The following is a 16,076-nucleotide window of genomic DNA, read 5'->3' as shown; positions in this document are numbered from 1 at the left end:
GCTAACACCTATCCTTCTCAAACTCTTCCATAATATTGCAGAGGGAGGAACACTCCCCAACTCATTCTACGAGGCCACCATCACCCTGATACCAAAACCAGACAAAGATGTCACAAAGAAAGAAAACTACAGGCCAATATCACTGATGAACATAGATGCAAAAATCCTCAACAAAATACTAGCAAACAGAATCCAACAGCACATTAAAAGGCTCATACACTATGATCAAGTGGGGTTTATCCCAGGAATGCAAGGATTCTTCAATATACGCAGATCAAGCATTGGGATAAACCATATTAACAAATTGAAGGAGAAAAACCATATGATCATCTCAATAGATGCAGAAAAAGCTTTCGACAAAATTCAACATCCATTTATGATAAAAACCCTCCAGAAAGTAGGCATAGAGGGAACTTTCTTCAACATAATAAAGGCCATATATGACAAACCCACAGCCAACATCGTCCTCAACAGTGAAAAACTGAAACCATTTCCTCTAAGATCAGGAAAAAGACAAGGTTGCCCACTCTCACCACTATTATTCAACATAGTTTTGGAAGTTTTAGCCACAGCAATCAGAGAAGAAAAAGAAATTAAAGGAATCCAAATTGGAAAAGAAGAAGTAAAGCTGTCACTGTTTGCAGATGACATGACATAGAAAACTACTAGAGCTAATCAATGAATTTGGTAAAGTAGCAGGATACAAAATTAATGCACAGAAATCTCTTGCATACCTGTACACTAATGATGAAAAATCTGAAAGTGAAATTAAGAAAACACTCCCATTTACCATTGCAACAAAAAGAATAAAATATCTAGGAATAAACCTACCTAAGGAGACAAAAGACCTGTATGCAGAAAATTATAAGACACTGATGAAAGAAATTAATGATGATACAAATAGATGGAGAGATATACCATGTTCTTGGATTGGAAGAACCAACATTGTGAAAATGACTCTACTACCCAAAGCAATCTACAGGTTCAATGCAATCCCTATCAAACTACCAACAGCATTTTTCACAGAACTAGGACAAAAAATTTCACAATTTGTATGGAAACACAAAAGGCCCCAAACAGCCAAAGCAATCTTGAGAAAGAAAAACAGAGCTGGAGGAATCAGGCTCCCTGCCTTCAGACTATAGTACAAAGCTACAGTAATCAAGACAGTATGGTACTGGCACAAAAACAGAAATATAGATCAATGGAACAGGATAGAAAGCCCAGAGATAAACCCATGCACATATGGTCACCTTATTCTTGATAAAGGAGGCAGGAATATACAGTGGAGAAAGGACAGTCTCTTCAATAAGTGGTGCTGGGAAAACTGGACAGCTACATGTAAAAGAATGAAATTAGAACACTCCCTAACACCATACACAAAAAATGAACTCAAAATGGATTAAAGACCTAAATGTAAGGCCAGACACTATCAAACTCTTAGAGGAAAACATAGGCAGAACACTCCATGACATAAATCACAGCAAGATCCTTTTTGACCCACCTCCTAGAGAAATGGAAATAAAACCAAAAATAAACAAATGGGACCTAATGAAACTTAAAAGCTTTTGCACAGCAAAGGAAACCATAAACAAGATGAAAAGACAACCCTCAGAATGGGAGAAAATATTTGCAAATGAATCAATGGGCAAAGGATTAATCTCCAAAATATACAAACAGCTCATGAAGCTCAATATTAAAAAATCAAACAACCCAATCCAAAAATGGGCAGAAGACCTAAACAGACATTTCTCTAAAGAAGATATACAGATTGCCAACAAACACATGAAAGAATGCTCAACATCATTAATCATTAGAGAAATGCAAAGCAAAAGTACAATGAGATATCATCTCACACCAGTCAGAATGGCCATCATCAAAAAATCTATAAGCAATAAATGCTGGAGAGGGTGTGGAGAAAAGGGAACCCTCTTGCACTGTTGGTGGGAATGTAAACTGATACAGCCACTATGGAGAACAGTATGGAGGCTCCTTAAAAAACTAAAAATAGAACTACCATACGACCCAGCAATCCCACTACTGGGCATATACCCTGAGAAAACCATAATTCAAAAAGAGTCATGTACCACAGTGTTCACTGCAGCTCTATTTACAATAGCCAGGACATGGAAGCAACCTAAGTGTCCATCGACAGATGAATGGATAAAGAAGATGTGGCACATATATACAATTGAATATTACTCAGCCATAAAAAGAAACGAAATTGAGTTATTTGTAGTGAGGTGGATGGACCTAGAGTCTGTCACACAGAGTGAAGTCAGAAAGAGAAAAACAAATACTGTATGCTAACACATATATATGGAATCTAAAAAAAAAAAAAAAAAAGGTCATGAAGAACCTCGGGGCAAGACGGGAATAGAGACGAAGACCTACTAGAGAATGGACTTGAGGATACGGGGAGGGGGAAGGGTAAGCTGTGACAAAGTGAGAGAGCGGCATGGACATATATACACTACCAAACATAAAATAGTTAGCTAGTGCGAAGCAGCCGCATAGCACAGGGAGATCAGCTCGGTGCTTTGTGACCACCTAGAGGCAGGGGATAGGCAGGATGGGAGGGAGGGAGACGCAAGAGAGAAGAGATACGGGGACATATATATATGTATAACTGCTTCACTTTGTTATAAAGCAGAAACTAACACACCATTGTAAAGCAATTATACTCCAATAAAGATGTTAAAGATATATATATATATATATATATATTTATTTATTTATTTATTTTTAAAAAAGATCGCTTTGGCTATTCAGAAGACCTGTTTGCATTTTCTTTTACGTTGGAATTGTGCACTTCTCATATATTCCCAACTAAATTGAAGTTTTTAAAGACTAGTGTACAGATTCATTTTTATACCTCACAGTGTCTGGATCATTACAGCACTGAGTTAATATTTATAGAATGAACAAACGTTTGTCCTATTGACCACCTTGATTTAAGCTCCAGGTGGGCAAATAATATATCCTATACTTTTTCTGTAAACTGAAAGTGGCAAAGAAAAACAAATACACTCCTTATCCTTAAATATTTGTTAATAACAGCCATTCATTGAATGCTTCCTCCACGCCAGAGTCTAAGCACTTTTTATACACATCCCCACTAGAATGTATGCTCCTTGTGGGCATAAGTTGTTTTATTTCCTGGTATATTTGCAACATGTGAACAGTGCCTGCCACATAGTAGATGCTCAACGAATATCTGTTGAGTATATTCTAGTGAACTCTCCTAACAAATCTATGAGGTGGCATTATTATCCTAATTTTAAAGCGAAAACAACTAAAGCTTATACAGGTAAGTAATATAACAGATGGAAAGTATATGAGTTAGAATCTATATGTTGGTCTCTCTTCAAAGTCTTGTTCTTCACTACAAAGCTATACTTTGGCCTCTAGCCTCATATTGCTGTGATCTACCACCTGGTTTCAGACCCTGAATGTAAGCTGGATGGTGTGTCTGAAAATAGCCAAATCCTTTCTTGGTTTATTCTACCACACAGAATATAAGGTAAGTCAGAATAATGAATTTTCCGCACAGTGAGAATAACAAGAGTTCCCACCAGTACAGTGATTCTCAAATGTTAATCACTTGGGGTTTGTTGTTAAAAATGCAGATTACAGAGTCTCACTTCTGATTCTAGTTTTCACTAGCTCTACAGAGATGGAACTGAGATAAAATAAGATAGACTAGGTATAAACCAAGGATTGGGCCTCTGAGTACCTTGCTGATGAGGAAAGAATAGCAATGGTGCTCCAAAAGCAAGGGGCAGAGATGGTTTGAATACCAATTCTTACCCTTGGGTGGTTCAACTAGAAAAAGAAAAATCAGGAGCAGGACCCAGTCTCCCAGGGGAGCTAGCCTTAGTCAACAGATTGGAGGTGTGGAGTGACACCGCCTCTAAGGATTTGAAGGGGTATGGAGCAAATTGGTGAATCTTTTGGGCCCAGCTGGTGGTAGTAGCAGCAGCTGTGGAAGAAATCAGGCACAGTTTATTAATACCGAGTGTGCACATGATGGAAAACTTCTGGGATAGCGCAATTACTGCTGGAATACCAGGAGGGGATTTTGAAAATGAGAGCTCAAAATTATAATAACGGCAAGCAGTGATTAGGCCCCTACTATGTGCCAGGCACGGCATTAGGTACCTTACACTAGGCTAGGATAAGGCAAAGCCTAGAGAGTTATTAACAGTAAAATTTCACCTAAAACTTCAAAAGGGTTTGTTTATCTGATAGCAAAGAAAGGAAGGTAAACTGTGTAAATGTTTTCTGGTCTATAAGGAACCCAGGAGACAAGAAACTGAGCTGCCAAAATGGGTGCTTGCAGAAAAAAAAAGGGAGTAAGTCAGTATTTGAGACGTCCAGGTAACAGTCTATATGGAGCTGGTGTGGCTGTTGAAGAAATCAAAGTCATGGGAGTTCCCTGGCGGTCCAGTGGTGAAGACTCGGGCTCTTACTGCCGAGGGCCTGTGTTGGATCCCTGGTCTGGGAACTAAGATCCTGCAAGCCTTGAGGCACGGCCGGAAAAAAACTCAAAAGGCCCGAGAAGGATTTTCTAAGACATTTCCGTTTATTCAATATTTATTGAGAGCCTCCTATGTGCCAGGGGCCTGTGCCAAACACTGGATAGACAGTGTTAAATAAGCAGACATAGTCCCTGTCCTTGTGGAGCTGATAGACTAGTTGGGGAAAGGGATGTCAAGCAAATAATCACCCAGGTACATATCTGTGTGTAAAGAAAGGTCAAATAAGTTTTCCCCGAGAAAGTGACATTTAAGTGAATAATTGAGGAATGAATAAGAGTTAGCCGGGCAGAGAGTGGAGGAAATACTGTGTGTATTTTTTGCTCAAAAAAGCATGAAGCCATAAATCATTGTGGTAATTAAGTACATCTATAACAAGGGGGAGAGGATAGGAAGAGTATTCCAAGGAGAGGGAATATCATGTGAAAATGAAGGCAAAAGCCAGATCATGCAAGGTTTTGTAGGCCGTATGAAATTTGGATTTTACCCTAAGTGCAACAGGAGGCCATTGAAGGATTTTAAACAAGAAGTGATATGACAAAATCTGTAGTTATAGAAAAGTTACTTTGGATGGCTGTGTGGAGAATGGAATAGAAGGGAGCAACAGTGGCTATGGAAAGATCAGTTAGAAGGCTATAGTAGCAATTTAGGTGGGAGATTATAGTGGTTTTATTTAGGGTGATGACAGTATCAACAGAGGGAAGTGGAAAATGATGAAAGATATTTGAGAGGTAAAATTAACAGGTCTTGCACTGGAATGCATGTGGATTATGAGAAATAAAGTGTTCTATCATGATCCAATGGCTAGATGGTGGTGCTATTTATCGTGCAAGTTTGAGGAAGAAGATAAATTCATGTTTGGATATGTTGATTTGGGGATGTCTTTGATATAGAATAGTCAGTTGGATATAGGAGAAGTAAATCTGTGAGTCATAATACATAGATGACATTAAGGTAAAGGAGGTAGCTGAGATTGCAGAGATCATATAGAAAAAGAGGAGAAAATTTAAGATTAATTTTTAAGAAATAGCAACATTAAAGGTCAGATAGCAGAGAAGGGTACAGCATTTAGGAATGAACGAATAAGAACAAAGATAATTTTAACTAGATAAACCAGGCCTGGAGTTCACAACCAGCTTCTCTAGCTCTCTCACTAACTCCCAGGCAAAATCTTAAAAAAAAAAAATGATCCTTTGGTTAAAAACAAAAGATAAATATATCCCTATATGTGTTCACTGGTTAGAACATTTTAGTCTTTTTATAAAAAGAGAGGAGTGTGAAACTAATTACCCTCAGTAGTGGTAAAGTGGACTTGGTCAATATATATGATACTTTGACATTTTCGTATGAAAATTTCCACAGGATTATAAGACAAACGGTAACAAGTGAAGATAAAATAAAAGGATGTTTTTATAAATAATTATTAAACAAACTATCATGTGGGTTGAGGCTCCAAGTTAGCATTAAGACTGTAACAGTGAGACCTGTCCTGAGGGAACTGATAAGTCTGTGGAATCAATTTTTCTTTCATTCTTAAACATCCTTTTTTAAATTATAAAAACAATACATGCTTATCGTAGAAAATATACTAAAGAATAAAGAAAATAAAAATCCACTCATAGTGCCTCCAGCCATAAGTTCCCTTGTTAATATCATGGTGTATTTTCTTCCCATCTTTTTGTTCTGTACATACACATATGTGTATACACATATGCATGCATACACACAAACACACACACAGCTTTTTAAATTAAATTTAGAAATTTTAATTGAAATATGAATTATGAAAAGTGCACAAATCTTAATTGTAAAGCTTGATGAATTATCACATAGTGATTATAATAACTATCACTGAAGTCAAGAAAATAGAATACTACCAGCAGCCTAGAAGCCCCTTTGCAAACACCATCTCCCTTCCTCCTCTCCCAAATTAACCACTAACCTGACTTCTAACACTAGGGACTTGTTTTTGAACTTTACATAAATGGAATCATACAACATTTATTCTTTTGTGTCTGGCTTATTTCACTCAACATCATGTTTGTAAGATTCACTCATATTATTATGTTTAGCAAAACAATTTATTTTCATTGATATATAGTATTCCATTACATGAACATATTAATTTATTAAGCCATTCTACTGCTGATGGACATTTGGATTGTTTCTATTTCAGGCTCTCACAAATTATGCTACTCATTTCCACTGGGTAGACATCTAGGAGAAGAATTTCTGGGTCGTAGGGTACACATAGGTTCAACTTGAGTTAGATGATACCCAACAGTTTCCCAAAGTGACTGTAACAATTTACACTCCTACCTGCAATATATTAGTTCCAGTTGCTCAATATCCTCACCAATACTTGATACTGATAGTTTAAAAAATTTAGCCATTCTGGTGGCTATGTAGTGGAATCTCACTGTGGTTTTAATTTGCATTTCCCTGATTACTAATTAGTTAAAGTGCCTTTTAATATGTTTATTAGCCACTTGGATATCCTTTTTGCCAAGTGCCTTTTTGTGTCTCTGTCCATTTTACTATTTGTAGGGGTTCTTAAGGTATTTAGGATACAAGCCCTCTGTCAGCTGTATGTATTGTAAATATCTTCTCCCACTATTTGCGTGCCTTTTTAGTCTCTTAATGGTGCCTTTTGATAAACGGAAGTTTAAAAATTTTAATGTAGTCCAACTTACCAATCTTCTCCTACTTAAATTTTTTTTACCTCAAGAACATGAAAATTTTTTTCATATTATCTCCTATATGCTTTATTGTTTTACTTTTCACATTTATATCTGCAATTCATTGGCAATTAATTTTTCTGTATGGCATGAGGTAGGAATCAAGTTTTTTTTTCCCAGAATGAATTTCCAATTGATCCAGCCTTATTTATTCAAAAGATTCTTCTTTTCCCATTGCTGGGCATTTAGTGGAATCCTTTCACTTTGGAAACTCACACATTTTTGTTCTAGAAAACATTCTTTAATTATTTTATTGATGAATTCCTTACCTCTGTTTTCTATTTCTGGAATCCCTATTTTTCAAACATCGGAATTCCAGGACTCATTCTCTTAATCTTTAACATCCTTTTTTCTTCCTATTTTTCATCTCTTCATCTTCTTTTTTTAAAAAAACTTTGTCTTTTTGCTCTACTCTATAGGAACTTTCCTTACCTTTATTTTCCATCACTTAGTTTTATAATTTTTTTTGCCATTATATTTGTAATATTCATTAGTTCTTTCTGTTCTGTGAATTTCTTTTTATAGTATCCAGTTTTTATTTCATGGTTACAACATCTTCTTCTATTCCTATGATGATATTAATAATAATTTTTCAAGGTTTTCTTCTCTCTGCATAGTCTCTATTTCCCCCAAATTGCTGTTCTATGTTTGTTAGTTCTGGTCTGTATCTTCCACAATATTCAACATTGTTGACCATTTACTTCTTAAAATTCAATTTTTTACTTAAAACTCAATTTTATAGTTACTTGCTAGCTTCTCCTCATTTCTCATTCTACTTTGCAAATTCCTACACTGGCCCCTGTTTCATCACCTGTATATGCATGGCTGTATTCATTCAACAAAACCTTATTATTTTCCAGGTACCATGCTTGGTGATGGAGACTCAGAAATTTGTAAGACATGGTTCCTGACCTAACTCCTCAAGTTATCATAATTTTCTCTTGGTATCCAAACTCTCTGTATGGATAAAGAGCAACTGAAGCCCTGGCCTGGATGCTATATGCCAGAGAATCTCGGGGTATGGAGTTACCAGAGAAAATCACAAACAGAGCATGGAGCAGTGCTAGATGAAGAGTTGGAAAGATAGTCCAAATTGAATCACCAATCCAAAGGGGACAAGGCAAAGTCTAGCTAAAACCACTTACAGGGACTAATAAAAGTTTTCAGGGACATGAGGAGCAGAGCAATACCTGGATCCATTCCTGGGATTAAAAGCAGGTAGCTAGGGCTTCCCTGGTGGAGCAGTGGTTAAGAATCCGCCTGCCAATGCAGGGGACACGGGTTCGAGCCTTGGTCTGGGAAGATCCCACATGCCGTGGAGCAACTAAGCCCGTGCGCCACAACTACTGAGCCTGCACTCTAGGGCCCATGAGCCACAACTAATGAGCCCGTGTGCCACAACTACTGAAGCCCACGCGCCTAGAGCCTGTGCTCTACAACAAGAGAAGCCACCGCAATGAGAAGCCCACGCACCACAACAAAGAGTAGCCCCCGCTCACCGCAACTAGAGAAAGCCCACATGCAGCAACGAAGACCCAACACAGCCAAAATTAAATTAAAAAAAAAAAAAAAAAAGGCAGGTAGCTAGCAGTTTTAGAAATTTTATTCCTGCTTTTTAAAGTCTGTTTTGGTGAAGAGTAGGGCTTGAGAGAGAGGAGACGGAAGATGTCCTAGGTGTTTATAGATCTAGCAGGGAACAGAAACAGGACTTCAAAGATCATCTCTATGCTAATAACTCCAAAATTCTGACTTTTGTCCTCAGTTCCAGATCCACATACCCAATTTTGTATCAGAAATCTTCACCTAAGTGTTCTACAAGCACCTCAAACTTAAACTGAATTCGTCTTCCTCCTAAATTTATCCCTCCCCTTACATTCCCTAAGTGAATGGCAACATTATTGTCAAATCCAGCCATCGTAGCTGGACATTCTGGAACTGAGTTTTTTCTCATCTTCCTCTTCTTCACTCTCCACCCATCCTACACACCTGGATGTTGAATCCAGTCCATTTGCCTCTAAGATATATCCACTCCTCCCCCTCACCATTTTCAGTATCATTGCCTATATCAGCACTGGTTATTAGAAATATATTAAGAAAGACCTTGTGGAATACTAGGGAACCTGGGGTAGAAAGCTAATATTAGTCTGGAATAAACACAGGTACAGAAGTAGTAGTCCCTGGGGAAGGTTGAGAATAACATCTCAAGTTCACTGTGGCAACTTAGACTAATTTCAGACAAATAATAAGATGCTGAGATGGGAGGTATAACGAGGAATAAAGATTGCTTCAGCACAGTGGTAAAGGGGAAAGAGGGTTGCTTTGGTGACAGTGGTGATGAACAAGGCAGGTGCAATACAGGTACTCAACCAAGGTGGTTAGTTCAAGAAAAGGCAAGAGAGCTTGGATATAGGCAAAAATTCTGAGAAAGAGCTAGTGGGAATGATGCACGAAAGTAGGCCATAGCCCAGCTGTGGTGTTACAGACCTGGATCTGAACTCAGGTCCCTAAGAACTCTAGACTTAAGGAGCCTAGAGAAATAGAACAGCCTCCCTATGTGGGATAAGAAGATATATATATAAAGTTACTCTTTAACAGTATCTCTCAAATAGAGCTCAGTTACCATGTAAACACTACAACTTTGAGGATAAACCAACAGAAGATTATTTCGGCTAGTTAGCAAGAGTTCCTGGAAGCCTGTCTGACTATCCTTATTTCTGAGGAGTGGTGAGGCTGTGTGTAGGACTTGATTAGCTCTATTGGGCAACTGGGAAAAGCAGGCCCTTTGGCACATACTATAGTATTATACAGGCCATTCATCTGGTCTCACTGCCTTGTTCACTCTAATACCAAAGTTTCTTCTAAAAATAGAGAGGTAGTATAGAGAAGCATTAAAAACCTGAGTTCTGAAATCAGGTGAGCCTAGGTTATAAATAATTTCCTTATTTATAAAACGGAAATGGTTATAATACCTACCTCACAGGGTAGTTTTGAAAACTAAATGAATTAACATATATAAACATGTATAAAGTCTCTTGCATGATGCCTGGAACATAGTAGGACCTAACCAACAAAATGAAAAACTGGCTCATATAGCTCCTCTTCTCAAAATTCTTCAACGGTTTCCTGTGATTAAGTATCTACAGCCTGGCTTCATAATAAAGGCAAACATTTATTTCAGACTTAGCTGTCTTTTCTACTAGATTATAAGCTATTTGAAGGCAGGAACCATGTCTGTTTTATGCTCTCAACAATCAGCACTACCACTTGCACAGTGTAGGTACTCAACATATACTTGTCGAATGAGTAAGTGAACATAATATCTTTCTCCATCCATAAACCCTCCCATTATATAGCTCATAAACACAATGCTAGCAGATGCTCTTTGGAATAACCCTGATGCTATGCAGGTTCCTGAAGTGTTAAGGAATTCTCATATCCATTTCAGTTCACTGAATGGCACTAATTATTTTATGCTTTCTCTCACTCCTGAATATCCCAGGCTCCTGGGGCAGGGATTGTATGGACAAATGAAGTCCATAAACTAGATCAATATGTAACTCTAACATTCTCTGTCCTTTTTTGCCAAACCTTTATGAGGTGACAATTGGATTGCTTTAAGAAACAGAGTTAATAAATAGTTTGGATAGAATGAACTACAATGGCAAATGTATCCCAACCTCTAAACATGCAATAAAGCAACAAAATATATTTTTAGCAACAAAAATGTTGTACAATTACCGTTTACTTGGTTGATTTTGGAGTTGGAAGATAGAATCTCATCTGCCAGCTTCTGTGCAGTAGGAAGAACTTCAGTGTGGTGTGCCGTGATTAAATACTGAATAAACTTTTGTAGCTGGTCCCTATTCATCTGGAAAAGGGTTTCTGAGATAGGAAGACGCAGTTTGACTTGGTCTGGTTTACGGATCCTGTAGAGTGAGAGCGCTACCACATGGGCACAGTAGAATATGTCTTTGTTCCCACAGCCACACGCCACTGAAGTGATTTTGCATCGATCAAAACTGATGGCAACTTTATAAGTCACTGCTGGTTCAGAAGTAGTGGCCGGCTCAGTTACTGTGCCACTGAGATGGAAGCCTAAGGAAACAAAAAAGACATGTTTAGAGATTCTGTAGTAAGAAACCTGAAGGTTTTCATTTTGCATTTAAATTCATCAATTCAGAAACTATTTGCTGAGTATCTCCTACATACACAGTAGGCTCTGTCAAAGATCAATGAAACCCAGGTATTGCTTTTTTTTTTTTAAATATCTATCTATCTATCTATCTATCTATCTATCTATCTATCTGTTTTTGCTGCGCCGGGTCTTAGTTGCGGCATGTGGGCTCTTAGTGGCGGCAGACCCGGGCCCCCTGCATTGGAAGCGCGGAGTCTTACCCACTGGACCACCAGGTAAGTCCCCCCAGGTATTGCTCTTAAGAAACACACAATCTAGAAAAAGAGTCCTTACCCTGGAGTCCATGAACCTCCAGAACTAATAAGAAAACTTTTGTTTGCACATATGTACATTCTTCTGGGGGGACATTTCATACCTTTTACCATAGTCTCAAAAAGATTATTCAAGAACCTTGAATAAGTTAAGAACCTCAGTAGTAGATTTTGAGCTCTTTGTAGCCAAAGACAAGTCTACAAATAACGTCAGTACAATCTAGAGTAAGGTGAGCGTTATAAACGAGAGAAACCAAAAGGATGCCACGAGGAAGGACAAGGAAGATAAGGGCAACATTTCTTCCTCAAAACAAACACTTCCAAAATGGTAACCACATGGAATACCTAAAAGGCAAGAAGCCTCGTAAGACGTAGAAAGCAGAGAGCTTGGTGCAGTGAGACTATGCAGTGTTAACCTCCACTCACTAGCACACAGCACCAATAATTTTGAAATGTAGAGAGAATACATTTTTAAGTTACAACTAAATTGAAAAAAGTTAAATTCAGTAGCAAATTCATTCTATAATAACTGTTTATTCTTTAAATATGATTCTTCTTTGACAAAATATGTATTCAAACAATCATTCAGTCATTCAACAAAAGTTTAATAAGACTTTAACAAACTTTTTTTTAAGTATCCCTGTTAGCCTAGGGATGCTAACACGAAAAGGAGAGGAATATCAAATATTCGTGAAGCACCTATTATGTAGTAGAACTGTGTTGGGTGCATTTAATAATTTTTCATAACAACCTTATGAAGTTGGTATTATTTTCCTTATTTTAAAGGTATGTAAACTGAGGCTCAGAGGTTAAGTAATTTGCCCAAGGGCCCTCAGCTGGAAAGTGATAGACCTAGGATTTGGAACCAGGTCTGACTGACTCCAAAGTTTATTTTCTTTTATTTATACTACACTACCTCTGAAAATGCCATGACAAAGTCCTTATCCTCAAAAACCACAGACAAATAAATGATTACAATATAATATACCAAACGGTACAGTAGAGACAGGAACAAAGGTGAAGCTAATTTCATAGATTTTCTTGTTTTACTGCACTCCACACTGTGAATAGGAAAGCAATTTAAAATAATCTTATATTTGTTGGAGAAATATTTGCCAAATAATAAAAGGTGCATATGTTAGTTTCAGAGCTACCATCGTGACCTGGCGGAATTAAAAAATGAGGAGAAAAAACATTCCAAAGTTCAAGTTTCAGATAATTATGGCTAATTAAAGTAAGAATAAGTCCTAAATTTATAAGCATACCCATAAAATCTAGCAAAATTAACATTACTAAAGGCACATTTAGGTCCAATCCAAAGAAAGGTGCACATTACTGAAAAAGTTAAGATTAATTTCCAGAGTAAGAAAAATATCAAAATTAATTTGCTAACTTCATAGCTTTCAGGTATATTTTTAAAACTTCACAGAGGCTTTTTCTCAGTTAAACTTAGTTGCAGATTTAAAAATATTGATTGTCATTTGTTCAAAGCAAAGTAGAAAAGTTATATTCAAATGTGATTAAGTATGGCTAAAGACTGCCTTCACTTTAGAACTAAGGAAGAGAACCTTCTGCAGATTTGAGAAGTAACTCTTCTCCAGATTTCTATCCCCTGGACATAGCCAGTAGAATAACACAACAGAGAGCACATTACACTACGAATTAGGCAGCCACAATCTGCTATTTACTATGTAGTTCTGGGCGACTCACTTTACAACTTTGAGCCTAAGCTTCCTCCTTAATAAAGTGGGGATAATAATACTTGCTCTGCCTAGCTCTTAAAAGTGCTTTGTCGAACTGTAAATGTCCTACAGATTTATTATTCATGCTTTTATGCAGTTTTTGTTAATGGGTCTTCATGTCAAGGGAATGAGACAACTTCCCCAGTGGCCAAGTTTCACAGTGGTTGAAAATCAGGTGCTAAGAAAGTACATTTTTTATTTCCCTCAGGCCCTCAGGAGTATTTAGTATATTCTTGAGAAATGACTTAAGTCCTGATGAAAAGAGACCCCATAGAAGGACTACTTTATTTTTTAATTTTTATTCATTTTAAATTAATTAATTAATTAATTTTTGGCTGTGTTGGGTCTTCGTTGCTGCGCGCGGGCTTTCTCTAGTTGCGGTGAGCCGGGGGCTATTCTTCGTTGTGGTGCGTGGGCTTCTCATTGCAGTGGCTTCTCTTGTTGTGGAGCACGGGCCCTAGGTGCACGGGCTTCAGTAGTTGTGGCACGCGGGCTCAGTAGTTGTGGCTCGCGGGCTCTAGAGTGCAGGTTCAGTAGTCGTGGCGCATGGGCTTAGTTGCTCCGTGGCATGTGGGATCTTCCCAGACCAGGGCTAGAATCCGCGTCCCCTGCACTGGCAGGCGGATTCCTAACCACTGCGCCACCAGGGAAGTCCCTAGAAGGACTACTTTAAAATTTCAAATAAGATAATGATGCCAATGTGGGAAAACCTTAGGTTCCAAGCCTCTGAATCTAAAAGTTGAGTATAAACGTTTCTACTTGCTTGGGGGCACTTGGCCTGTAGCACAGTCTCTGAACCCAATTCTCTCATTCCCTTCCTGCATGAAAATGAATAAGAATATTGGTTAGAGGTGGGACAGAAACTATGGGTATCTTATTAAGATGTAAGCCGCATGAGGGCAGGGCTTTCTCTGTATACTGTTCATTACTGTGAAAAAGCAAAATCACTATGGCTGCACTATGAGAAACAGATTGGACCTCGGCCTCCATATTTTTAAGATGAGAGGCTGGCCTAGAAGACCTCCAAGGTTCTATCTAGCACAGATATATTATGATTTCATAGTAACTATCACTAAATCTTATTATCTTTTCTAAAACCAGAGTACTTTTGGGATTTAAAGAGTATATAATAATAGCTAACCTTTATGAGTGCCTCCTATGTGTTCGGCTCTAAGTATTTTACATTCATTAACTCATTAAATTTTCACAATTTTTATGAGTTTGATAGTAGGTATAATGGTAAGCTTTATGTGTCAATTTGACTAGGCTATAGAACCCAGTTATTCAATCAAATACTAATTAATCTGGGTGTTGCTGTGGAGGTGTTTTGTAGATGTGATTAACATCTACAATCAGCTGACTTTAACTAAAGGAAATTATCCTTAATAACGTGGGTGGGTTTTGTCCAATCAGCTGAAAGGCCTTATAGGCAAAACTGAGGTTTCTCTGTGAAAGAAGAAATTTCGCCTTAAGACTGTAGCATCAGATCCTGACCAAGAATTTCCAGCCTGATGGCCTGGAAACGTATACTATATATGTATATACATACATACATATGTATATATGTTATCTTCTACTGATTCTGTTTTTCTGGAAAACCCTGACTGGTTACTATTATTATTCCCATTTTATGTATGAGGAAACAAGTACAGAGAGGTTAAGTAACTTGCTCAAGGTCATTCTGCTAGTAAGTGGCAAAGCCAAGATTCACAGCCAGGCAGTCTGGCTCAAAAGCCCATACTCTTAACTATTACATTATACTGCCTCTGTATAATACTGTGTTGTATGGCAATCAATACCACATTTATATAAACTGTAAAACAACTATAAAACTAGAAACATTATTAGAAAATAACTACTGTGTTTACTGAAATTCTACAATTTCAGTTTTTATAGCATTGGTAATGGTTTGAACTTCTAGGTTAATCTGGAACTAGAGACAAAATGTTGAATATCAACTTAGATTCCATCTGTCTCCACAGCACGTCAATGTTAAAACAACTGAGAAACTTTCTGCAAAATATTTTTCAAAAGCTAGTTAGACATGGCTCCCTAGAGGCTTTGATTAAGGTCCATGATGCTCTTGGGAACATGTTCATCTGAGTTGGGCAAATCTTTGGGCTCCATCAGCTGTATTAACACTGGTATAGCTCATGCTCCAGGCCTAAGCCCATTTGAAAGGCAGAAGGTTCTGGGTGGCTCCGTGGAAGTTTCCTTGCTGGGAGTTCCTTTTTCCCTTATTATAATCTAGTAACACTTTTTTTCAAGATTAATTACTCCTGAGAATAAAGCTACATAGAGGTTCAATGTAGTATTTCTTTCCCATTGCAAACCTAACTGCCATCAATAATCTGCTGATTTAAGCAAAGATGTAGAAGCCTAATTTTAAAAAATTTCTATTGAATCAGCATGTATATATTGAATACCCACTGTGTGCTCTTTTAACTCTTTTATTTGGACATTTTCAAACAAAGAAGTAGAGAGAACCCTGTAAAATGAGTCCTCTACATCCATCACTCAGCTTCAACAATTATCAATACAAAGATAAACTTGTTTAACCTTTACCCTCTCCCAGCTCCTTCCCTGTCCTCCTCAATTAATTATATTGAAGT

The 16,076-nt window shown here is 37.6% G+C and overlaps 1 protein-coding gene across 1 annotated transcript in view; it reads right to left on the bottom strand.

The window, feature by feature from the left end:
• ZSWIM5 (zinc finger SWIM-type containing 5) overlaps positions 1-16,076 on the bottom strand; it is a 255,323-nt gene that overhangs the window by 61,660 nt on the left and 177,587 nt on the right. Inside the window, exon 2 of the mRNA XM_061186643.1 lies at positions 11,015-11,371. Coding sequence (XP_061042626.1) covers positions 11,015-11,371 — 357 coding nt within the window. The remainder of the gene's footprint in view (positions 1-11,014; positions 11,372-16,076) is intronic.

This window comes from Eubalaena glacialis, chromosome 3, assembly GCF_028564815.1.
Source record: "Eubalaena glacialis isolate mEubGla1 chromosome 3, mEubGla1.1.hap2.+ XY, whole genome shotgun sequence".
NCBI lineage: Eukaryota > Metazoa > Chordata > Mammalia > Artiodactyla > Balaenidae > Eubalaena > Eubalaena glacialis.
This window is presented reverse-complemented; position numbering and strand designations above follow the sequence as displayed.